The 25,272-nt window shown below is 46.1% G+C and overlaps 1 protein-coding gene across 1 annotated transcript in view; it reads right to left on the reverse strand.

The window, feature by feature from the left end:
* The window catches only part of CDC42BPB (CDC42 binding protein kinase beta), a 709,648-nt gene that overhangs the window by 303,865 nt on the left and 380,511 nt on the right, over positions 1-25,272 (reverse strand). Inside the window, exons 20-21 of the mRNA XM_078660224.1 lie at positions 11,678-11,772; positions 11,513-11,592 (exon numbers count right to left, since the gene is read on the reverse strand). Of these exons, the coding sequence (XP_078516350.1) occupies positions 11,513-11,592; positions 11,678-11,772 (175 nt within the window). The remainder of the gene's footprint in view (positions 1-11,512; positions 11,593-11,677; positions 11,773-25,272) is intronic.

A 25,272-nucleotide genomic window follows, 5' to 3' on the forward strand; every position in this document is an offset into this window, starting at 1 on the left:
GGTTGGCCCCCCCACCTCCTAACTTATCATCATTATCTTGTGGTAGTGGTGGTGAATGAGGTGGGAGTTGCGGAGGCTGTGGAGGAGTGACAGGTCTAGGAGGAAGAACAGGCCCAGGAGGAAGAACAGAAGAAGAGGGTCTTATAGGTGAAGTGGCAGTCTTTTTTCTTGACAGGCACTGCAGGAGTGTTTGGTGTGTCCAGCTTCCTGTTGTTGTGTGGAACAGTAACGACATGTCCTGTTTTGGGGTCTATGTGGAGTTTTGTCTGCTTGGTATCAACAGGATCCGGTCAAAAAAGTTCTTCCTGTTCGGTGACCGCTTTCGGTGCAGACTTCCTCGGGTCCGAGCAGGGTTTGGATTTGTGCTCCGAGGCCTTAGGAGGAGGTTTGGAGTCCTTTGGCTTGGCTATGGAACCGGAAATCTTTTTCGGTTCCTTAGGCTTTGGCTTCTGATCCGATGCTTTTTCTTTTGGCATTGAGGTGGTCGGTGCCGACTTCTTTTTGGGAGTAGGTTGCTCTCCCGTCTTCGGTGCCGAAGGCACCTGCAGAATACTAATATGCGGTTTGCTTGGTCCCGAGCTACCGGAAGGCTTGTCCTTTATCTTCGTAGCCGGGCCCAACGGCGGGGCTTCTGAAGCTTGTTTTCGGTCATGACTGGGGCCAGCAGGCTAAGTCTTGACCAGGGCCTTCTTTTTTTCGGGTGGATTTGGGGTAGGGGCAGTTGTACACACTCGTTGACCAGGACTGATTAGTCTGCTTCGGACACGATTTCGAGGTCCTCAGAATCCTGCTCTGGGACATCAGGGCCTTCGTCGAAGATGTTCACTGGTGCCGGAGCTACTCGCTGCGCCATGATGTGTGGTTGGGTCCGGCGATCACGGATGGTTTTCTTGCATCGAAAAGAGGCGCAGGCCTGGCAATTGTTCTCGTCGTGCTCTGGCGAGAGATACAGGTTACAGACCTTGTGATGATCACTGTGTGGGAACTTTGCTCCACACTGGGGGCATTTTTAGAATGGAGTCATTTCCATGAGCTGTAGGCCCGAACGGCGTCGATAGGCCCAGCGGCCTGTGTCGACGACTGGAATCGAATAGTTGAGATGCGCGTCGAAGATTTCTCGATCGAAAACAATACCGCTGAGTTATAGATAGTTTAGACGTCGAAAAGGTTTAGAAAATACGGTACCGAACCGGAGCGTAAAAGTTACATCCGAACCCAATGGCGGAAAAAAACAATATAACGATGGAGTCGATGCCCATGCGCACTATCGTCCAAAGGAGGAGTCACCTATCTCGTGACTACAAAAGACTCTTCCAAGACAATAACAAAGTGCAAGCATCCGATCCCAACACCAGATGGCGATCTATGCATAGTGTACAATCTGCAGCTCATTTGCCTTGAACACATAGTTTGTATTAGATAAAGCATATTCCCTTTTTAAGCAGCATTTTATGAGCAAATGTGGCATCTTTTAGTATGTATAAGATTCTGCCTGGCCTTTTCTTTCGCTTGTTACCAATTGCTCTTGAAACTTAATAATTACCTAGCCCAATATTAAGTACATAACAAACTTTCTAGAGGGGGGAAGTCATGCATTTCCCTATCACTGGTGCCCCATTCTATGTATGCCTGAGATGTATTGCTGACACATCTCTGAATAGATTAATATTGAATGTATCCCTATGTTTAGCTTTCCGGGAACCATAACCAAAGGTGATCAGTTGAATGACTCATTACCTCCTTCATGGAAAAGGAGCGTAATTGTACAAATCCACAAAAAGGAGACAAGGGAAGGCCAAGAAATTACAGGCCAATTTCACTTTTAGATACAACAGCGAAACTCATGGCCCGACTACTCTTATCTAGGCTAGAGGCTTGGGAGGTAGATAAGGAAATATTACTCCAGTCTCAGTACGGATTTCAACAGGGGAAAAGGTACCGTAGATCAGTGTATGAACATTTCACGGATTATGGACAAATATACCAGGGGTAAGGGTGGGAAAATCTATCTTGCCTTCATGGATCTCTCAGCAGCCTTCGACTGCGTTTCCCACTCCAAGCTCTGGTATATAATGGAAGACATGGGGATCGACTTCCCAATAATTGCTTTTATCTGGCAACTATACACGGACTGCTCCGGTCAGATATGGGAAAAATGGAGAATGTACTCGCCATTCAAGATTTTAAGGGGATTAAGGCAGGGCTGTGTCCTCGCGGCGTTCCTTTTTTCCATCTAAACGAACGGCGTGGAGAAGGCCCTCCTGGGCGCAACCACTGATCTCCCTGTGTCTGATTCCACCCAGCTCCCAATTCTGGCTTATGCAGATGATGCAGTCCTTATTGACAGAACAGGGATATGGCTGCAACGTCTAATTACCACCTATGCTGCCTTCATGGACTCTCTGGACCTGAAGGTTTACCAGACAAAATCATTCGTAATTATAGCTGGGGGAGACGTCCGAGAGAAACCGCCGCCTCATCGTCATATGGAAACAGGGAACATTGAGGTGGTCGAGTCTTTCCCCTACCTAAAGGTACTTTTTGACAAAAAACAACCCTGGTCACGGCTAGCTGATAGAAGGGCGATGGGTATGGAGTGGAGCCTAACAGCGCTAAAAGCATTTATGTCTAGGATGGGTGCAAAACCTTTAACTAGTATTAAACACATCTATCACGCAAAAACTAGGTGCGCAGCTACTTATGGGGCGGGTGTTTGGGGTATGGCTCATGTTACAATCCAATGAGAATATTTTTTTTTTATCCCTGGCCTCTCTTCTGCAGTCTACCTCAAACTATATATTACATCTGGAGCTGGGCTTAACCTACATTATGGATGTAATTAAACTGGCCCCAATCCTTTTGTGGCTTTCCATTAGGCGAAGGGACACAGTGCCTTTAACCCAAAACATAATAAGAGACTGCCTGAGATTAGAAAATTACAAAAAATTAGATGGCTAAACTATGTCAAATTAGAATGGACTGCGATGGGGCTGAAAGATCTATTTAAGGACCCAATGGCCTGTAGGCTGATGTCAAGACAAAGCCTGGTGGATATATTTATGCTGAAGGCTCAATCCACAAGTAGGGAGAAGAATTATGGGGAAAAAGTCAGTCCTTGCCCATCAAACATTTCCATCTATGTTAGAAGGAGGATATTTTTACCTAGAGGAGGTCTCAATACCTCAACACAAATTTATACTATTGCAGTTCCACTTAAATTTGATACCACTGATGTTAGGGTTCCCAGCAAAAAGGTTTAATCATTCAGAATTGACCATCTGCTCCTGTGATATGAATTCTGCCCAAACTGATCCCAATCTACTATTTTTCTGTGGATACTATCACAGAGAAAGAAAAGAGTATATTGCACTGGTCTTAAAGAGGCATAATTTTAAACAATGTAGGGTTGCACTGTTCTTTTTAAAATCACTCCCCGGCCATCTAGTCTGCTTCTCAGTAGGCTCATTCCTATGGGCCTGCATGAAAGCAAGAACATCTCTGGGATTATAACTGTTTCTGGTATTTACTGTTTTAACTCCCTATACATTTTTAATTATATATTGTATTTTAGCTCATATTTAATCTGGCATCTGTGTACGTATATTTAAACTCAGAATGAACTTTGTATCTTCTTTTTAAATAAGTATTTTTAAGAAATGATGAATTGTTACTGTACGTTGTCCTTGGGAGTAACTTAAAGTTTACTGTTGTATTATGCACTTTTATGATCTTTTCTGATACTGTTCGAATGACGTATCTTCTGAATGACTCGTTAAATCTAAACTGCCATTTTCACTTTTATTGTTTAATTTTCGTATCCATTTTATTACTTTAGATTATCCGGTGAACACCACAAATCAAACTGTTTCTAGGTGACAAGTGCTTAATAATTCAAAATGTGATGAACACAGACCCCAAACAGGATATGTTCACAATCTGTGCTAGCAGATCCAACTGTAATCTAGGTATTCAGAGCCATGTATGCCTTGTCGTAATTAAAATGGATTTTACATCCATTACAGCTATATGTTTTACCAACTCATCTTTTGTTTTTAAAAAGTTTGTTTCTGCTTTCTCTGTATTTCTCCATAGTTGATTAAAGTGGTCCTACTCTTCTACTTAACGTCACAATTGTCACAGGCTGAAAGGACCAGGTGAGTGTGCAGCACTAACAGTGAATACACCCACTTTACTAACTTTTCTTCCCAATATTATGTGTCCCTAGCTCCACTTACATGGATGAGGTCCAGTGCTTAATTTTAGCCTGTGGTTTCCGGTGCTCCGTGCCGGTACTTAATTGTCAGCACCGGCACTTAATTTTTCACACCAGCACTTAATTGTTGAAACTGGAACTTATGAAAGCTGCCACATGGTGGCGCAGGTTTGTATAATTTAGAGATGAGCGGAACAGCACTAGTTTATTAATTCAAAATGCATTAAAAACAACTAATACCTGCCCCCAAGGTTTTTTTTTTATGGCTTTGGGGTCCTGGAATAGGCTGAATTGTCACACTTGTAGCAGTGTGCTGATTAGTAGTTGTCCAGGTACTGTCATTGGCAACCACAACAGTGGCAATGGGTGGTGCAAGCTGAAGAGCCCTCCTAACTAGAGCCCTGGCACTTATTGTTTTATTTTACAAATTAAGCACTGATGAGGTCAAGCCAATTAGGATTTTGTGATAACCTTTCTGTCTCTAGTGATAATGGATAGATCTGCTTCATCAAGTTGTCTTTTTAACACAGGGTCTATGTAAGCAAGCGGACATACTACTACTAATTTCTTGTGACTGCCACTGTAATTGTAGGCACCCATGCAACATACAAAGGTAAACCAGACGTACTCGCATCATTTTCCAACAAATAATTCCTGGATGCCTCTTGCACTGATACAGAAAACAAAATACAATGAACATCTAATTCGCTTTAAACACCATACCGAGGTCTTCGACTTATTTCAAGACAATGCCATTGATGTCCTGTTACTTACAGAAATCTTTTAGGAGAACCTGCCTTCGAGCTCCCTCCCGCTATCATATGAAGAACATTAACAGGATTAGCAGGAGAGGGGGTGGCATTGCCTCTATTTATCGAGATCAATAGGCATGCAGCCTTCACCACTGCACCATCCCAGATTGCGAAAGCGCTTTCTTCAAAATTTCCCTGAATTGCAATTTCACACTGAGGGCTTCTCATCTATCGTCCACCCAGCCCCTCCAAAGCTTTTAGAGAGGCACTGACTAATTATATCGCCCCACTGATTATTAAATCAGCCAAATTTAACATTCTGGGTGATTTTAATCTTAACTTGGATGCTACTCATGAATGTGAAATGGCTAATTTTATAGATGATTTCACGGCTTTGCAATTAACTCAATTGGTATCTGGTGCAACACATCTGCTGGTCACCTCTTAGATCAGTTTTGTTCCTAACCTCTGGGCCGTAGCCCCTCTTCCTATGCTATGGACCAAATCATTTACGATCCCCCTGACTCTCCGCCTGCCCTATCAAACGCTGACAATCACCTCAGACCAGATTATGAAATGCCCTCAGCATAAACTTGACCACCAGAAATTTGGGGATTTCATTCAGGCTAACTAGCCTCAGCCTGCCTCGAACGCAGTGGCAGCTAATACAACTCTGCATTCTTGGTTTACCTCAGCCTTCGATGCTTTCATTCCTATCAGACAGTCTGTCAAAAGGAAGAAAAAGGCCACCTGGTTTACTGAGTCTTACTGTGGCAAAAAAGCACTGCAAGTTCCTAGAACATTCCTGGAGGAAAGCCTACAATTCTTTGCAAAACATTCAACACAGAACAGCTATTAAATCCTATTGTTAGCTGATTCGAAAAGCGAAGGTTGATTATTTGGCTAGCAAAATGAAAATTATAAGATTCCCGCCAGGGACATTTTCAACCTAACGAATAGCCTTATTAAACCTACTATTTGTCAACACCATCAATAACTCTAATACACATTGCGAGAAGTTAGAGGAATACTTCACTGGCAAAATAGAGGACTTCTATCAGCACTTCCTCTCTGATGTTCCTACGTGACGCCAGTTGCCACAGCACTGCCAGTTGTTAGCAGCCTTTTGCCGGTACACAATTTGTTTCCCCTTCTGTTTTTTTCCTGAGCTGCTCACCTTTGTATGCAAGTAAAATCCGGCTCTCCTGCAAATCAGCTCAAACCTGATCTGTTCCTCAAATTCCATGGCCATCTACTTCCACTTTGCTTAGAAGCGATTAATCTCTCCCTGTCATCAGCTCTCATCTGGTCCTTGGAAACGCATCAATGTAACCCCTCTCTTGAAGAAACCTTCCTTGGATTCCTCCAAAACTAAAACTTTTTGGCCTATTTCTCTTCTCCTGTTCCTTGCGAAGGTAACAGGGACATGTTAATGGGATTATGACCAAATTGCTGGATGACAATCACATCTTGGATACTTCGCGAAATGGTTTCAGGACAGGGCATAGCATGGTATCTGCGTTCCTTGCAGTAACCAAGCAACTCCGCAGTGCCCTGGACAAAGGTTGATTTTCAGCCCTGATCCTATTGTATTTGAGCACTGCATTTGATACCGCTTCTCACAAATTCCTATTTTGCTGCGCTTACAAAGCATTGGTATAGGTTGGGTGGTACTGTCTTGGTCTGCGTCTTTTCTATCAGAACGCTCCTTCCAAGTCATTTCACCCACCCACAGCTCTTAGTCGCATACCTAACCCCATGGTGTCCCCCACGACTCTTAATTGATTACATTCAACCATTGGCACAGGTTATCAAATATACAGGGATTGCAACGAAATCCTACACTGATGATACTTGGCTTGTGTGCTCTTTTACAGATAACCCAATGCTGGACTGGTCAAATGACCAAAGATGACTGTTAGCGTTCACAGAATGGATGAATACCTATTGCTTTCGCCTGTATGTGAATAAAACTGAAGTTGTATATTGTAAAATTTTAATTGTAAAAGTTCTTATTTTGGGAAAAGAAACCCCTTCTTGGAGAGACCACTGGTGGCCCCTTCCCCCTTGGCCTCCCCCCGTACCCAAGTCCTTCATTAAAAACTAAGAGACAGCACCCTGGCCTTCGAGGTCCAAGATAAATCAATGCTGTCCAGGATTTAGTAATCTTGGTTATAAACTAAGCTTCACTATTTGAAACTTCACAAGTCCTCAATTTAAGTAGTGATACACCCATTTTAATTTCCCTGTTTACCCTCCACACTTTTTAACAAGGCATTCAACAAGCAAGCATGTTAACTCCTTTCTTCACCACCTAAAACCACATCTGCTCAGATGTTGGAAGATGGTCAATGAAAATGTAAGTACAATAAAGTAATATCATTTCTGGCAGAGTTGGCAAGTGTGCTGCAAATCCTGAGGTGCTCTTGTATAGAAAATAAACAACTGTACATTACGATTTGCAAATATTGCTAAATAATCACACAATAGATACACAACCTTGAATAGTCGTGCAATTGAAGCAGTTACCCTAATTTGGTAGGGCTGCTAGTTTTATTTTCAGAGCACTCTTCAGAACATAACAAAGTCTGGGCTCAGGAAAAAGCCCTAATTCCCATTAACCAAACTGGCTTTCAGGAAGGTCTGGGGACCACAACAAACATTCTCGCCCTTTCTTTCTTGATAGACGCCTCCAAAAACATCAACAAGCCGCTATTCGTCTGCTTTATTGATTACAAAGCTGCTTTTGACAGCGTCGATAGGGGACACTCTGGGCCAAACTTGCAAGGTGGGGAATTCCCACAAACCTTCTAAACCAGCTAATTCTGCTCCACTCTAAAACGTGGGTCCAGATTAAAGTCGGAGCGGGAGACACCCTGTCTTGGAGAATACCAACCACCAAAGGGCTGAAGCAGGGCTGTGTCCTGGCCCCAACCCTGTTCAACCTTTTTGTCTCAGACCTCTCCACTGAGCTGGACAAGTGCAACCATCACGCCCCAAACTTGGGGGGCCTAACCCTATTGAACCTCTTGTACGCAGATGACCTGCTACTAATCAGCCGTACTCCAATCGGCCTCCAGCATTTGATAAACACCACAAGTATCTTCGCCGATAAGAACGGGCTGATCATAAACCTGGAAAAATCCAAAGTAATGGTATTAAATCAAAGAATAAACAAACGCCACCCGCGATGGTCAATGGGGGACCGGACGCTGGTGCCAACAGAGGAGTACAAGTATTTGGGAGTTATATTTGAGAGAAACGGCTCGTTCACCAAACAGAATGCAACCATCAAAGGCAGAGGGATCGCACTGGCAGTTGCATTTAAAAACATCAAGCAAAAAATAACCGGCCCTAGTCTTCTCCCATTATTAGAAGTGCTTCGAGCGCGACTGCTACCTTCGATCACTTATGGAAGTGAATCAATGAGAGGAAGAGACAAGGTTACCTTGGACAAAGTGGTCGCCAAGGCGTTAAGAATAATATTCAATCTACTGCAATTTACCTCACCGGCCCAAATAAGGCTAGAGTTTGGACTTCAAAAGCAGCAAATCTCACGGAAAGGGGCCTACGCCAAGTGCTGATTTAAAATAAAGGGCGCAGAGCCGGGCCCATTGAACTCACACCTGTGGTTGGAATTCACAAGGAAAAACGATAGTCCAGCTATGAGTTACCTTCAATCAGCAATCAGGCTGTTAGCTTTACAGGACCTATGGGATTCCTGCTCATCCCAAAAAAAAATTCAAGGACCTGGTAAACAAATCAGTAAAGATTGCATATCTTGCAGAAGACAAAGCTGCCCTAAGTAGGAGGGCCCACGGCTGGTTTGTAATCCAGAGTTACTTGTCGACAAATCCCCAATCATATCTAGGAACAGGTTTTTCAAGAATTACAAAAGAAAGGTTCCTACATCGGAGGCTGGGAATTCTACCAGCAAAGTGCCACCTCCCTCCGTGGAAACGAACAGCCATTTCAAACTGCTGCAGATTGTGTGGAGACCAAAATGAAGATGTAATACACCTACTATGCATCTGCAACGGCTTGGGAGCGGAAAGAAGGCAGTTTCTAAAGCCGCTCCTGATCGCAAGCCAGGTTCAATCATGCAGGGAGGCGGTAAAGGCCTGTTTTGAGGGCAGCAACATCCGCCTTGCTTGCAGCCTTGTACGGTTTATGAGAGAAGCTAACGCAAAGTTAAGCCTAGAAGGACCACAAGATACCGGTCTTCAGGCCACGCCAATTGGTTTATGAGACAAGTACAACTACACCGTCCATTAGGACTTTGACCGGATCTCTGCCTACTGTCACAGTCCCTACGTTGTCAGCAGTCATCCTGGGCCTGCTACCAGTTCATCGAACTAAAAAAATGTCATATACATTTCTTCACGGGGCACAACTAACCACGAGAATAGGCGTTTTGATGAACTGCCTCACCTATTAGTTTTTATTCCACCGCAATTTTATAGAATCACTGCACATCTGCAATCTCTTTTAGCATTATCTAATGAAGCCGCTTTTTGTGAATACATGTTTTACTTGTTTGCGAAGGTTTTAATTAATCATGCAATAAAGCGATTATTATTATTATTATTATAACAAATTAGGCTACAATAAAGAATTGTAACATTTTACATTTAGTAGCTGCTTCTTTCTGAGATGTAAAAGCTGTTAACATAAGCTATTCACTGACCATGAAAAAAGAATCGTATGAACTTTCTTATCAGGCAAAACATTCAGCAGCAATTACAAATCTGACAACCTGCTGTTTTACCACATTCAATAACCAAACAAAAATGTGTTATGTCATGTAACAGAGATATAAATACTGTGCTTATGATAATTTACAAGTCCCAGTTTGTTAAAATAGAACTATTGTAGGCCTATGTATTGAAATATGTATCCAAGAACAATGTTGATTAATACAAATCTTTTTGTGACTACAGATTACTGGTTTAAAAAGAAGCACCATGTACTAAATGGCCACCTCAAATGGACCTGAACATTTGTAAATAAGTATGCCATGGTATTTCAAACATATACTATGTAACAGTAATAGTGCATCAGAAGAGGTTAGCCAAAAGAGTACTGAAAACATACCAACAAATCATTATTTCTGCCAACTGTTACAAAAGAAAGTCCATGAATAATTTGACATGTTTTATACTATTTCAAAACCTGCACAAACACATCAACTTTTCTCATATGCTGATTACGATCAGAGTTAATAGGTTCACCAATACTACCATTTTTTAATGCTTATTTTCCCTTAAGAAGATGATTCCTAGTAGACTCAAAAGTAGACAAGGTGGGCTAGTTGCATATTTCACCCTTGGTGTTTACTTGCTTACTTACTAGACAGGACTATTGCAGTGGCAGCCAAATATTAGGTTCAGCAGTAGGACAGCTGTATGTTCTCTATTGTAACAGTAAGGAGTAGGGTAAGGGAGATTGTGTTAGATGTTATGTAGCTGGTCCTTATCGAATGTATATGTGGATCATGTGCAGGAACCAGAAAACATTGTGGTGTAATATATTCAAGGGCATGAATCAACTAATGGACCTGCAATTACTAAAGATGTTCAGACTAACCTTTGGTACAGGTGCTGACCATTCGCATGAAGACTTCATTTTTAGCAAAAAGTGGTGTCAGATTAACTCCACCCACAACAGGCGTACTCAAAATCTTTGTGTTTCAATTGTGTAGAAGCGAAATGCTGGAATGCTTGGTGCATGGTGAATGTGGCTAAAAGGATCAACAGACTTTGGCATATATAGAAGAATTTCAATTACGAACTTGACACTATAGAATGTATAGCCAGAAAACTGCACCATGTTTAGTTATAAAAATGTACTAGAAGTTGTAAAATAATGTTAGCTTGTGATCGGTTTTAAGATTTGTGCATTTCCAGTATAAAAATTAATCCAACTCCCTTGATACAGAAACAAAAATATAAAAGGACAATCTTTAATATGATTCTCACAAACTTAAAAACCAAAAACAAACTTGATTTTGTTTTGAGACAAAACGTGTAACGATTACAGGTTTCACAAACCTAGGCCAGTGGAAACTGTTAAAAATAAAATAGAGTGAAAAGAGCAAAATATCAACACTAAAAAAGCATTGTGGCTCATATCCCATTGGAAGCAATGTAGCAGACTCAGTTAAGCCATACGTTGCAGTGCTTATCGATCCAGTCACAACAGTATTCTTATATTAGTCTGGTTTTTCATAAATTCACACTAACAGGTTGTCTGCTGTTATTTTATTAATGTATTAAACTGCGACCCAAAAAAACCCAATCTCTTTAGAATATAAAATAAATTGTATCACAAAAGCATCAGAGGAAGATTTCATGAAACACCTTTAACTCACAGTGGCAGTAATATATTAATTAGGTTGTAGGATGGCAATTTCTGAATGCAAATACAATATATGTAAAATATGCAGAGTCCGGTCCTCGGAAATCGCATCAAAATGCAATGTACGTGATCTGGATGAGCTTTGTTTTTATGGAGCAATAATGTTAAGTCACATGAAAAGTAAACTTACTCTAAATGTCAGGTCATGAGGAAGTGGAGAAGTGTTGAAATACTCAAATATGGAATCCTGAAAATCGGGAAGTTTCACACCTCAAAAGAAAAATAAAATGTTAGATGAATCCATGTCAAACTACTAAGCATCTCATTTAAAAATAAGTTAATTTCTTGGGCTCACCACTATCTGGTCTGCGCTTTTCTTCAAGTTTCTTTTTCAGACTCTCCATTTCTTCCAGCAACTCCCGATTTCTAAACTCAGACTCCCTAAGTTTGCTGTTGAAAAATGCAATATGTTGAAGAAGCAGGAACATTACGGAATTCAGTGCTACTTAGCTTTAATATTTCCTCCTTATAATAATACTTAAATGTGTTAAGCTTTTTGTCTTCATACAAATTTGCACATGGACAGAAAAAGTGATTCTATTGTGACCTTCCATCAAAATCACTCTGTAGTTTAACTATCTTTACGCTATGCAGACAGAAGAAAAGTGATAGTTGACCATGTAAAGTTTTTTTTTAAATAAGAAAATCTAAATCCTGAAAGAAATCTCCAGTGAGGTGGAGTGGGCACAAACATGTATATGTGCTGTATTTAAACAATCTGACTTGGGAGAACATCCACAACACACTTGCAATTTGCTACAGGGATTCTTTTTTTACCTTAAGTAGATTAGCTCAAAGACAGGCCATATTCAGGAAATGTTAGAGGGGTCCAAGGATAGGACTACTCAAACAGCAATACAAATAGGAGAATAAAGAACATATGGTCCACATTAAACATCATATGCACCCGTGTTTAGGCCTGCTTTTCACCTGCTATACATGATATGTTGGGCGCCTTGGGCCTCCTACAGGTTGCTGTGTCAGGGGGTCCTTAGTTGAGACATGCCTTCCAGAAAACCAAAGATGAATGAAATGAGCACTTTTGTGCTTAATAACCCAGGTCCAAGTATCTGCAACTGCACAAAATGTAGCTCATTCAAGATGCCTGCCAGTAGCAGAGCTTCAGGTTAGAAGTCCGTATCAGTGGAACCTAAAGCAAGTCTGACTGTGCTCTTTTATCATATACCCACCAGTACAAGAACTTACACAGATGTTCCTCTGAGAAGTAAGTCTTATAGGATTCGCAGGTGGCCTTTTAAAGCTGCTGTTTACAGAAATGACTACTTTGGTTAATACCATGCAAACAGAGGGCCTCTGTTTTCCATTGCTCCATCCTGCTTTTCTTCACAAGTAGCATTTGTTTGCTAAATATGGAATTCCAATCCTTTGCCTAACAACAACTTTAGATGCACAGCAGCTTGATGAAAGAAGAATTATAAACCTTTTGAGGGCTTTGCTGAACGTTTTTGCCAAACAGAAGAATGGTTTGGCTCTTTGGAGTAGGTAATGCTACAGTTAGGTGTTTAGAAGAAGCTTAATCACCACCTTTGATAAGAAACGCCGCTCGAATCTTTAACACCAGTTTGTTTGGAAAAAAAGGTAGCACATGGAAACTGGACCAAGAAGCACACTTACCTGTTGTGCAGATGTTATCGCAACTGAAAGACTTTTTAAGGTTAGAATGTGCAATGGACAACTGTGCATTGCTACCGCATTAGCTGCATAATTAGAGATAGACATTTTGCTCGGTCCGGTGTCCCGACATACTCGGCAAGCTCACATATATTTACCAGCAAGGAAAGGGGCCATACAATTTCAATGCACTGGATACACCATCAGAGATAGACGGGGACTGTGTCTCTATCCACTTTTCGTGGGAGTCCACAGGAGCACGAAACAGGATATACATTTCCTCTCAAGGAATAGAAAGGCACTCTCCATAGAAAGTTTGACTATGGACCGTGTGGGCAACATATTTAGTGATTACAGCTGGATTGCAGTAATACATGCGGCGGTCCAACAGCTGCACAGCAGATACCCTTTAAGGTGGGGAAGTGAGAAGTAATATAGGGGAGCCCCCTCCTGCTACTGCGACACTCGGGAAAACTACTACTACTGCGCCTGAAAAAAAAAAAAACAACACACACCGAGCAAAAGAGAACCAACTGGAAGGATTAACAACTATTTGGAAAAATATGAGTTTTTACGGCTTTCCTGAATGTCAAAAGGTCATCAAGAGCACGCAAATGGGCAGGGAGAGAGTTCCAAAGTTTAGGGGCAAGCACTCTGAAAGAGCGACCGCCAGACCTACTCCTTAAGAAATGAGGAACCACGGCTAAATTTTGACCGCAAGATCTCAACAGGCGGGGAGGGGTATAAGGAAGAATAAGGTGTTCCAGTATCTGGGGAGAGGCAAGTTTTAATATCTTAAAAAACAGACAAAGAGTCTTGAATTCTATCCTCTGAGATACAGGCAGCCAATGAAGCTTGATAATAGTGCTTCTAGCCGAGCAAAATCTAGGGAGACCAACTAAAGCCCTAGCTGCAGCGTTCTGAACGCGCTGCAGTCTCATGATTTCCGCCTGATTGGCCCCGAGCAACAGCGAGCTCGCATTATCTAGCCTAGACAATATGACTGCCTGAATAATCAATTGGCGAGTCGGGGCGTCAAAGAATTTCAACACCGGTCTAATCCCCCGTAGATAGCCAAAACAGGTCGCAGCTGTTTTCTTAGTATGACAGGAGAAACTGAGCGTAGAATCTAGCCACACACCTAGGTTTTTCACGTCCTCAACGGGAGTCGGGGTGGGGCCAAGATCAACTGGCCACCATTTGTCACCCCAGAGACTGCTCTGCTTGCCCACAATCAATACTTCGGTCTTTTTGGCATTGAGTTGCAGGTAATTGGCCGTCATCCATCCAGCCACCGCACTGAGACCCTCACGAAACCTCGTCGCTGCAGTATCATCGTCCCCACTAAGTGCAACCGCAACCTGCGTGTCGTCAGCGTAAGACACCATTGTAAGGTCCCAGCGATTGGCGACAGCAGCCAGCGGCTGCACATAAAGATTGAAGAGCGTGGGGCTCAATGCCGATCCCTGCGGAACTCCCTGTTCAATGTCATGGGGTTTAGACTCAAAGGGAGGCGTGGAGACCCGGAAGGTATGATCGGAGAGAAACGATCGAAACCATTCCAACGCCATACCCTTAACGCCCGCCTCTCCCAGCCGCTGCAAAAGAATTGCATGGGAGACAGTGTCAAAGGCAGCACTGAGATCTAATAATACCAGAGCCGCCGTTTGACCCGCATCCAACACAGCGCGTAGATGTTCAACCACGGAGAGGAGGGCTGTTTCAGTGCTATGTCCAGCACGAAAGCCGTTCTGCGAGGGATCTAGAATGTTGGCAGATTGAAGATGGTTGGACAGAATGCCGTTTACATGGGCTTCTGTCACCTTCGCAGCCCATGGCAAAAGGGAGATAGGCCGGTAGTTCTCGAGTTTTAGAGGGTCCAGTGAGGGTTTTTTCAGGATGGGGGTGACATACGCTTCCTTCCATCTCAAAGGGACTATGCCCGAAGAGAGGGATAGATTGATATGGTGGCGCATAGGTGGCAAGCAAAAAGCCGCTGAATCCTTAAATTGAGCTGGCCTGAGTGGGTCCGCAGGGGATCCAGATTTCACTTTAACAGCCAGTTTCTCCATCTCCATCTCCGAGAGAGCTGGGAGTGTCAAGAGAGTCAAGCTGTTACAAGGAGTAGACCCCTGCTCCCTACTTGTCAGCATAGTATTAGGGAAGGAACGGTAGATCTTAGACACTTTATCCACAAAGAAAGCAGCCAGAACCTCGCAATGAGATGGTGAGCAAACCTCAGGCACTGCAGATCTATTAGCAGTTAGATCTTTTAAGGCTTTAAAAATCAATTTAGTAGGGTTGGTGCTAATAGTGAATTCCTGAGAATAGTATGCTGCATGAGCCCTGCAAACGGCACGATGATAGAATTTAACTTTGGCAAGATAGAGGGTTTTCAGTCCCACTTCATAGGTCTTACGCCAGGCTCTCTCTGCTTGTCTGCAGGTAGCTTTCAGAAGCCGTAAGGAATCATTATACCATGGACTTGATCCTGGTCGACGGCTCTTACTCCACATCGCAGGAATCAAAGCATCAAGGGCTTTAGTGATCCAATCACAAAAAAGAGTATAGCCAGATTCAACATCATCAGGAGAGGTCAGAGGAAAAGATTCCAGGTAATGATGGAATTCCGCAAGTTTACGTTTTTTCCAAGGACGTCTGAGAATAGTTTTGTCTGACATTTTATACATAGGGTCCTTAGTGATAGCCTGAAACTCGATAAGATGGTGGTCACTCCAAGCTATAGGTCTAGGCAAACTGACTTTGACCATAGTCAGATTGGTAAACAGAGGGTCCAAAATATGACCACCCACATGAGTAGGGTGGGGGATCAGCTGCGGTAGCTGAAGAGCCTCTAGGTCAGCAAGGATACTACTTATCGCTGGGGTGTTAGAAGCATCAAAATGGAGATTTAAATCCCCGATAATGCTGAAATTAGCTGAGGTAAGTGCCATGGAGCTTACAAGCTCAGGAAGCGCTTTCCTAAATGAAACATCACTGCCTAGTGGTCGGTATATCACCAACCCAGTCAATGTGAAGTGGTCGTTAATAGTAACAGCAAATAAAGCAGACTCACAGCCAGCTATATCCATAGGTTTCCAGATACAAGGATAGCAAGATTTTATGGCCATGGCAATGCCACCTCCTCTGGTGGCACCTACCTTTAAGGGTGTACATTAGAGATCAAATCTCCTCTGAACTGCTGTGTTAATTTTCAGCCTCACAGAGCATCATGCCATTGGTAGACGCCCTTTTCTGTTGAAAAGAACAGAAATAAAGGCGGAGAGTCTGTTCCTACTGCATATACTTTCAGGTTTTGTAGCCTGAACGTTTTGTGGGTGTTGGTATAATATAGGGACAACTTCCCATAGGCTGTTAGACTGTATCCCATTCCAATGTAAGGCAACGAGGTAATTTAGGGCCCTGGACTCCAGATAAGGGTTCTCCCTTCCCCCCCACTTGCACATCTCGTTTCAGAGCTCTGTAGTGGCTTGTGCATCCCCATGATGGCCGAAGGGGGTAGGTGCATGCTAAGATTTATAAAGGCATGACTATCAAAGAGTATGAAGAGTGCACACTGATTATGGATACTTGACTAAGAAGCATGTTCAGACTGCACAGGGTGTGGTTGTTGGTGAAGGGTTCTTAATATGCCAATTTTGTGTTTGTAGTATTTGGTTTCACTGGTGATGTTTCAGTATATGGTGCTGGTGTTCACCCCTATGGTGTGGGAGCATGCAGTAGTTGCTAGTCCCCGTTTTATTAAGAATTTTATGTAGGCTGAATATCAATATATAATTGAATGTACAGATCAGTAGGGTCTTTGCTTATGCTTGCAGGTCAGTTTTAAAATGATTGGGGTCTTGATGATGATGTGGCATTCCTGAACAAGGCATGTCATGTCGAAACGCGCGTTCAGAAGATATCAAACACAAGGCACAGCATTGGTAAAAAAAAAATAATAATAATCAGTTGTTGCGAGGATTATGCGAAGCCACAGCTATTGTGGAAAATGAAAAATAATGACCTGCAGATGTTGTTAGAATTCTCCTATTTTTCAAATTGTGGTCGAAATATTGAAGACTGTCTTAATATGAAAAGAAATGATATGAACAATTAAATTACACAAGACCTAGTATGAGATGAATATTGCTATATGAAAATCATTTTATGACTTTGCTGTGGCCGTGTAAGAGTTACGAATGTTGGTATGTATGTAAATATGAATGATGATGTAGCTTTTAGATTTCAGAGTCTCTGTTGACCTGTAATATTGATGTTCAGGAGATCTCGCCTGTTCACACAGAAGGAATGATATTGTTTTTAATGATTGACAATAAAAAGACATATGGGAATGAAGAACAAGTTACTTACCTTGGGTAACGATACACCTGTAAGAGAAATATATCAGTTTTGGACTCCTCACCTTAGAATTACCCCCAGCAGTCAGACTGGATCCAGAGAATTTTTCTTCGGCATTACCCCTGCGCGTCAGTAGGTGGCGTCAGTCAACTCCGCATTAGTCATTGGCGTCGTGATCACAGGAATGACGTCGCAGTATCTACTTAGACGCCGCCCCTGCACCCTGACGTCAGTTCTTTACACGACATTCCACGCCAGAAGCGCAGAGCCATGCAAGTCACTGACCACTGGTGCACAAAACAAGGGCCCTGAAAGGGAGTCCCTTACCCTAGAAGTTAGTTCGCAGAACGGGGAGGATGGGTGGGGCAGTGAGGAATCCACAACTAATATATGTCTCTTACAGCTATATTATTACCGAAGGTAAGTAACTTGTTCATCTGAAAGAGGCTAAAAGTCATGGATTCCTGAATCTGGAATTGATACCCTAGCAATACCAACCCTGGAGGTGGGTCTGCGAACAAAGTTCACACCAGAAAATCCTGGAGAACTGAACGGCCAAAGAAGCTGTCTCTCCAGACAAGGCTGTCCAGGCAGTTATGTTTAGTGAATGTGTGCAGGGATGCCCAGGTGGTTGCCTGGCAGATGTCAATGAGGGGGACTCCACTTCCCAAAGCAGTAGTGGCTGCTGTCGCCCTGGTGGAATGGGCGCGCAGCCCTACTGGAGGCTCCTTTTTCGCCAAGAAATAGCATATTTTAATGCAAAGGACGACCCATCGTTTTTGCACTGCACGACCTTTCTTGCCGCCCACATAGCCAACAAAGAGTTGATCATCCACCCGGAATGGTCTTGTACGATCCAAATGAAAGGAAAAAGCACGATTTGGATCCAGGCCGTGAAGCCTCTCCTCTTTAGAAGGATGCGGGGACGGAAAGAAGGTGGGCAAAGTGACGGTCTGTCCTATGTGGAAAGAGGTAACCACTTTGGGAAGAAAGAAAGGCCTAGTGCGAAGGACAACCTTGTCTGGATGAACATCCAGGAAAGGAGGTTTCGAAGAAAGAGCCTGAAGCTCACCCACCCTGCGAGCAAAGGTGATGGCAACCAAAAATGCAGTTTTGAGTGTCAAAAGCCTGAGAGGACAGTTATGTAGTGGTTCAAAAGAAGCGCACCTAAGGTAAGTCAGAACAAGATTCAAGTCCCACTGGGGCATTACGAAAGGAATAGGAGGCAACAAATGAGTAAGGCCCTTAAGGAAATGATTTACAATAGGGACTTGAAAAGAGAAGGTTGATCTGGGAGACGAATAAAGGCCTAAATGGCCGAAAGATAGCCCCGGACTCGGCTGGGGGTTCTAGGCCCTCGATGCCGGTGGCTTTGGCCCCTGTGCCGCAGGGCCCCCAGGGATCCAGGCCTTGATCAGGATCGGTGCCGGTCGACCTTACGACACCTCCTCCGGCGTCGAATCCATTGACGAAACCTCCACCCCTTCTGACGTTTAGTTGTGTCCCCTATCGATGTCGACCCCATCCCTTCCTCTCGACATGGCCTCGCTGAGGTCTTAAACCTCAAGCTTCCTACAGTGGCAGTAAGGACTAACGTCCAGACTGAGATGCTTCAACCGGCAGCAGCCTCTTCAGAGCCCCTGCTGCCGCTCAATGAGGCCTTCACAGACATCCTTCTGGGCTCTTGGTCCAAGCACAGCACAGTGGCACCTGTGGATAGGTTGATTGCATCAAGCCACCACCCAGCCCGGTGCACCCCCATTTTCCTCTCCCAACACCCTACCCCCGAGAGCTTGGTGGTCCAAGCCTCTACTTCCAAGGGTGTATTCCCTACCGCTCCACCTGATAGGGAATCCAAGAAGCTGTATCACCTTGGGAAGAAGACGAGAACCTCTGAAAGAGGGGCAGAAAGGAGATCCACAGCCTTTGCTGTGCACCATGCCGCAAATTTGTTCCATGTACAGGCGTATACTGTTTAGGTGGACGGACGCCTGACTGCCAAGATAACGTTACAGACTTTGGGAGGAAGGTCGAAAGCGGTCAACTTCCGCCGCTCAATCTACAAGCAAGGAGGTGGAGGCTGAACAGGTTTGGGTGGAGGACCGTCCCCTGCTTCTGCGACAGAAGATCCTCCCGAAGAGGCAGTCTTATCAGATCAATGGCTATGTTCAAGGGTCCGGAATACCAAACTCTTCGGTCCCAGTCCGGAGCCACACGAATGACTTCGGCCCGGTCGTGCTTGGTCTTCTTCAGCACTATGAGCAGAAGGGGTATAGGCGGAAAGGCATATAGAAGACCGCAACACCACTTGCGACGAAAAGCGTTACCTAGCGAGTGCTGCCTTCGAAATTCCAACATGCAGAACTGCTGACATTGGCCGTTCTCTTCAGTGACAAATAGATCTAACCAAGGCTCTCCCCACTGCTGGAAGAGACCTTGCTTCACCTCCAAGTGAAGACGCCATTTGTGATCCATCATGCACCTGCGGCTGAGTTTGTCCGCCCAGGTGTTCAGTGAACCGGCCAGGTGTTGAACCACCAAGGATATGCCCTGATGTTCCAGCCATGTCTCGCTGAGGATAAGCCAGAAACTGCATTGTGATGAAAAAGAGCTTCTGAGAGGGAATCAGGTGTGATTTTGACACGTTGATATTAAACCCCAGCAAATGAAGGAGGTAGGAGACGACAGCCTGGGGCGAGCCCGCCTTTAACAGCCAGTCGTCGAGATAGGGGGAAGACTGTAACCCCTGATCTGCGCAGATGAGCTGCGCCCACCGCCATCACTTTGGTGAACACCCGATAAGGCCAAAGGGGAGCACAATAAACTGAAAATGCTTGTGGCCTACCGTGAACCATAGGTAATGCCTGTGTACCGGCAGGACGGGGATGTGGAAATAGGAGTCCTCCAAGTCCAATGCTACCATCCAAACTCCAGGGTCGAGGGCAGACAGAACCTGAGCCAATGTCAACATCTTGAACTTCTCCTTCCGGAAGAAGCAGTTGACTTCCCTGAGACCCAAGATAAGACGTAGGCCTCTGTCCTTCTTGAGCACCAGAAAGTAGCAACCACGACCTACTTCTGGCACAGGGATGCGCTCAATGGCTCCCTTGGCCAAGAGAGTCGTGACTTCCTGGCGGAGAAGGGCCAAGTGATCCTCCGACATGCCATGTAATGTAGGTGGCATGGATGGAGGAGTAGTCTCGAAGGGGAGGGAGTAGCCCCTTTGGACTATATGCATAACCCTCCCGTCTGACGCGATGTTCTGCCAGTGGGGGAGGTGATGGCGAATCCTGCCTCCCACTGGCAACTGGTGGCCCTGGAGGCTGCTGCAGAGGGGGCACTGGTGGACTGGCCCACCCGCTAGACCCCTGACCAGCGACACTGAGTCCCACGTCACCGGTCGCGCAGAGGCTGAACAGTTTGCGCAGGCCTGGGGTTCTGGGTGGAACGTGGTGGGGCACCCCTTCCGTAGTCACGAAAGGGGCGAAAAGCAGACTGCGCGGGGCGAGAGGGGGTAGCAAAGCCCAAGGATCTGGCTGTAGCCCTACAATCCTTTAAGTGCTTGAGCACGTTGTCCACTTTGTCGCCAAACAAGCGACGGCCATCAAAGGGCATGTCCAAAAGAGTCAATTGGACATCGCCCAAAAAGCCAGTGGACCTCAGCCAGGCATAGTGTCTCAGGGCTACTGACGTTGAAAACGTCCTGGCAGGCGAGTCGGCGATGTCAAGCCCATATCGTATGGAGAACTTCACTGCCTCTCTACCCTCAGCAACTGCACAGGAGAGAACGGCCCGGGTCTCCTCTGGGCACTGTGGCAGCACCTGTGTAAACGTATCCCACTCAGAGTGAGTGTAACTTCCCAAGAGACATGCGGTGTTCACCTACCGCAGTCCTAAGCTGGTGAAAGAAAACTTCTTCTTCCCAAGGTGATCTAGCTTCTTGCATTCCCTATCAGGTGGAGCGCTAGGGAATGTTCCCTTGGAAGTAGAGGCTTGGACCAACAAGCTCTCAGGGGTAGGGTGTTGGGAGAGGAAAATGGGGTCGCCCGGGGCCGGGCAGTGGCTTGGGGCAATCATCCTATCCACAGGTGCCTCTGTGCTGGGCTTGGACCAAATGCCCAGAAGCATGTCTATGAGGGCCTCATTGAGCAGCAGCAGGAGCTCTGAAGAGGCTGCTGCCGGTTGAAGCATCTCGGTCAGTCCTTTCCGCCACCGTAGGAAGCTTGAGTTTTAAGGCATCAGCCGGCCTACGCAACACCACTGCGTATGATGCACCCTCCTCCGTAGCCACAGTAGGGGGAGAAAGCATGCCAAGGTCTGGAGAAGGTTCCAGACCACTAACCTCACCAAACTCCTCTCTCCAGTCCGGTTCTTCCAACTGGTCTGCCGGAGGGTCCACAAACCCCTCCCAGTCCTCCTCAACCTCCTCTGGTTGCCACTCAGGGCGGTAGGGAACACCTGGATAGAACAAGGGCACAAAAGTACCGGTTGGCGCCGGACCCGACGTCGATCCGGCTCTGTGTCCATGTCGAGGGGGAGGATGGGGTCGACGTCGGTGGGGACACAACCAAACATAGGAAGGGGCAGAGGTTTCGTTAATGGATTCGACGCCGGAGGAGGTGTCGTAAGGTCGACTGGCACCGATCGGAATCTAGGCCTGGATCCCTGGGGGCCCTGCGGCACAGGGGCCAAAGCCACCGGCTTCGAGGACCTAGAACCCTCAGCTGAGTCCGCGGGATCCGAAGGCGTGCCGGCAGAGTCGGCTGCCCAAAGATGGAGTGGAGGGCTTCGTAAAAGCTACAAAGTTGGACAGGAGTTGCTCCGGCTCCCGGAAAGGGAGGGAGGCTCGGAGCTGACCCAACAGGCTCCACAGGGGGCAAGGATAACTACCATCCGCATCCCGTGTCGCGTCGGCCGACAGGCAGGGAGAAGGCGAAGAGCTATGGTGCTTCTTTGCCTTCTTTCTGTGCTTCGACTTACCTGAAAGACTTCGACGAGGAGTGGTGGTAATGGCTCTGCGGCTGGTCTCGTGAACGTCCTCTCGACCGGGACCTTGAGCTGCATGGAGCCAACTGCTGGGCCTCCAGAAGCTTTCAGGACTGCTCCCGTAAAGACTTCGGGGTCATGGCCAGACAGTCGGAGCACGACTTTGGGGCGGTCTTCACGCTCCAGACACCAGAGGCACACTAGATGTGGGTCCGTCACCGACATCAGCATGTGGCAGGAGCCATAAGGCTTGAAGCCGGTCCACCGCTGTGACATCCCTGTGCTCCCGGAGTCAAACGACTCTAAAAAGAAGTCGACATAGGAGGAGCTTCGCGGGCATCCAAGACGATCGCGTGAGCACAGAGCTCCCCGGACCCGCGCCGCCCTTCACGGATATCCTGCCTACATCCTGATTTTAACGACGGGCTTTTGTTCGTGTATCCTTGCTGATCATTTTGTCCTTCGAAAAATTGAATTCGGACGCTGGGGGTCCACTTTTACATCGTTGCTGCTTTTTGCGGTCCGCCCCGAGGCAGACCGGGGGCTCAGTTTCCTGGCAGGCCGTGGAGTAGTTGAACAACAGCGGCCGAAGGGGTCCCCTTGAGTTGACCCTCCTCCTGACTTTCGGTTTTGTTTCCTACTCCCGGCTCGGACTGATGGAAGCGCAGCCCTTATCTAACTTTGGCTGGCCTGGTGTCTCTTTGCTGTTTGTGCTGCCCTACTGAGTGACCACACTCCAGCTTTTAGGTGCCGCTGTACGTCTGATCTGGCTTTGTCGTCTGTTTGGACACTTCACGACCGGCCATTTTCACCAGGTCGCGAGGACCCCTCCGGGGTCCCTTTTCTAATATGGCCACCGGACCAGCTCCCGAGAGGCGTAAGATCAAAACACCTCACCGTGGGGGCCACACCCAGACGAACATTATGGATCACTATTCGCAGTTAAAGGGGTCCCCTGGCGGTTCTACTCGCACTTCAGATGATCCTAAGGTTGTCTCTTCAACGCCTTCGGACGTATCCTTACAAGACGTTATGGGCGCCATTACCAACATGCAGGCCTCCATGGGACAGCAATACGAGGCCCTTGCCTCTAAGATCGAAACGGTGGCCGTTGACATCACGCTGATTAGAGCGGATCTGGCGAAGACTAATGAGAGGGTCCAGTCATTGGATCTGAAGACCTCTAGTCTCATTACGGATGTCTCGGAGGCCCAGACGGAGATTGGTATTCTGCGTTCATCCCACGACCTGATGGCTCGTCGTCTCGAGGATTACGAAAACAGGGCTCGCCGCAATAATATTCGCCTTATCGGTGTTCCGGAGAATCCCGAGATACTAGAGGTTGATCTTTTGGTGGAGGATCTGGTCACGAACTATCTTGCTCCCGCAGGACTTAGCAAGTTCTTTGCGATTGAACGCGCTCATCGAGTCCCAGGCAGGAAGGCGAAGTTGGGCGCTCCTCCGAGGCCCATTATTGCCAGATTGTTCCACTTTAGAGATCGGGATGCTATTCTTCAAACCTCACGGGATAAGGGCCCAGTGAAATTTGAAAATGCCTCCGTTTCCTTTTATCCTGACTTTTCACCGTTTGTTCAGAGACAAAGACAGAGTTTCCAGGGAGTAAAGAGACGACTGCGGGACTTGGGCCTCAAGTACGCCATGTTGTTCCCGACCAGGCTTCGGATTGAATATGGGGACCGTACATTTTTCTTTGATCGCCCTGAAAATGTTAGTGACTGGCTTGACTCCCTGCCTAGAAGAGACGAACGTACTGGGCACCCCGGAGGTGCCGTCGGCGGTGCGCCAGAGTGAAAGCGGTGTCGTGGATTCTGGCGTCTGAACTTTTGCCGCTCTTCAGCTGAGTCTGGACTTTGATCTTTCTGTTTTTCAGTCTAGATTGGCCTGGGGGTGGCGGGGGGTGACTGGGGACTCTTCCTCCTCCTGGGTTCTTTGCGTAGCTTAGTTTGATAATGGGGCGACAGGCACACTGCAAGTCCGGGTGGCTTATGAGTCGTACGCAGGGGTGCAGGGTGGGGGGTGTTGTAACAGGATCAAGTTGGGGGGTGTAGGGGGGTGTGTATCTGTTTTCTTTTATTCACAAGGCATCGTATTGTTTTCTTCCTTGTCTCTGATCGTTGGGTTATGTGTGGGTTCTGCTTTGCCTATCTCTTGGGGATGGGGGGTGGCGAGTTGAGACTGCTATCCTGGAATGTCAATGGCCTGGGTGACAGGACAAAGCGAGGGATCGTGTTGCGCTTCCTTAGGCGTCATACGCCCGATATAGTCCTTCTGCAGGAGACGCATTTAATAGGTAATGCGTGTCAGGCCTTGAATAGGCGCGGATACCGACTGGTGGCCCACTCTGGGTTTACTTCTGGTTCCAGGGGGGCTGGTATTCTTATCCGGTCCTCTCGCCCTCTCGAAGTGGATGACGTGAGGATTGATGACATGGGGCGCTACGCGGCGCTCACTGGTAGATGGGAGGGGAAGACATTATCCATACTCTCTGTGTATGTCCCCCCGGGTCTACAGACCTCGACTTACGCTGATCTCAGCAGGGTCATTTTGGAGCTTCCTGAGGGCCTTCTGATCCTGGGTGGGGATTTTAATTCGGTTGTCTCTGGCACTTCTGATCATCATCCTCCCAGGGATTTGCCCAGGGCCCACATGTGGCTGAATGATCTGCTTGAAACCTTTGGGCTGGTAGACGGCTGGAGATTACTGCACCCCACACAACTACAGTACACTTTCCACTCTGGGGCACATGGTAGTCTTTCAAGACTGGATTACTTCTTAATGCCAGCGGTCCAGTCCTCCTCCATCAGAGAGATTCGTCATATCCCTAGGGGTATTTCCGATCATTCCCCCTTGTGGCTTCGTTATGAGGTCAGGGCGGGCAGTGAGGGTAGG

Source organism: Lissotriton helveticus, chromosome 9, assembly GCF_964261635.1.
Source record: "Lissotriton helveticus chromosome 9, aLisHel1.1, whole genome shotgun sequence".
NCBI lineage: Eukaryota > Metazoa > Chordata > Amphibia > Caudata > Salamandridae > Lissotriton > Lissotriton helveticus.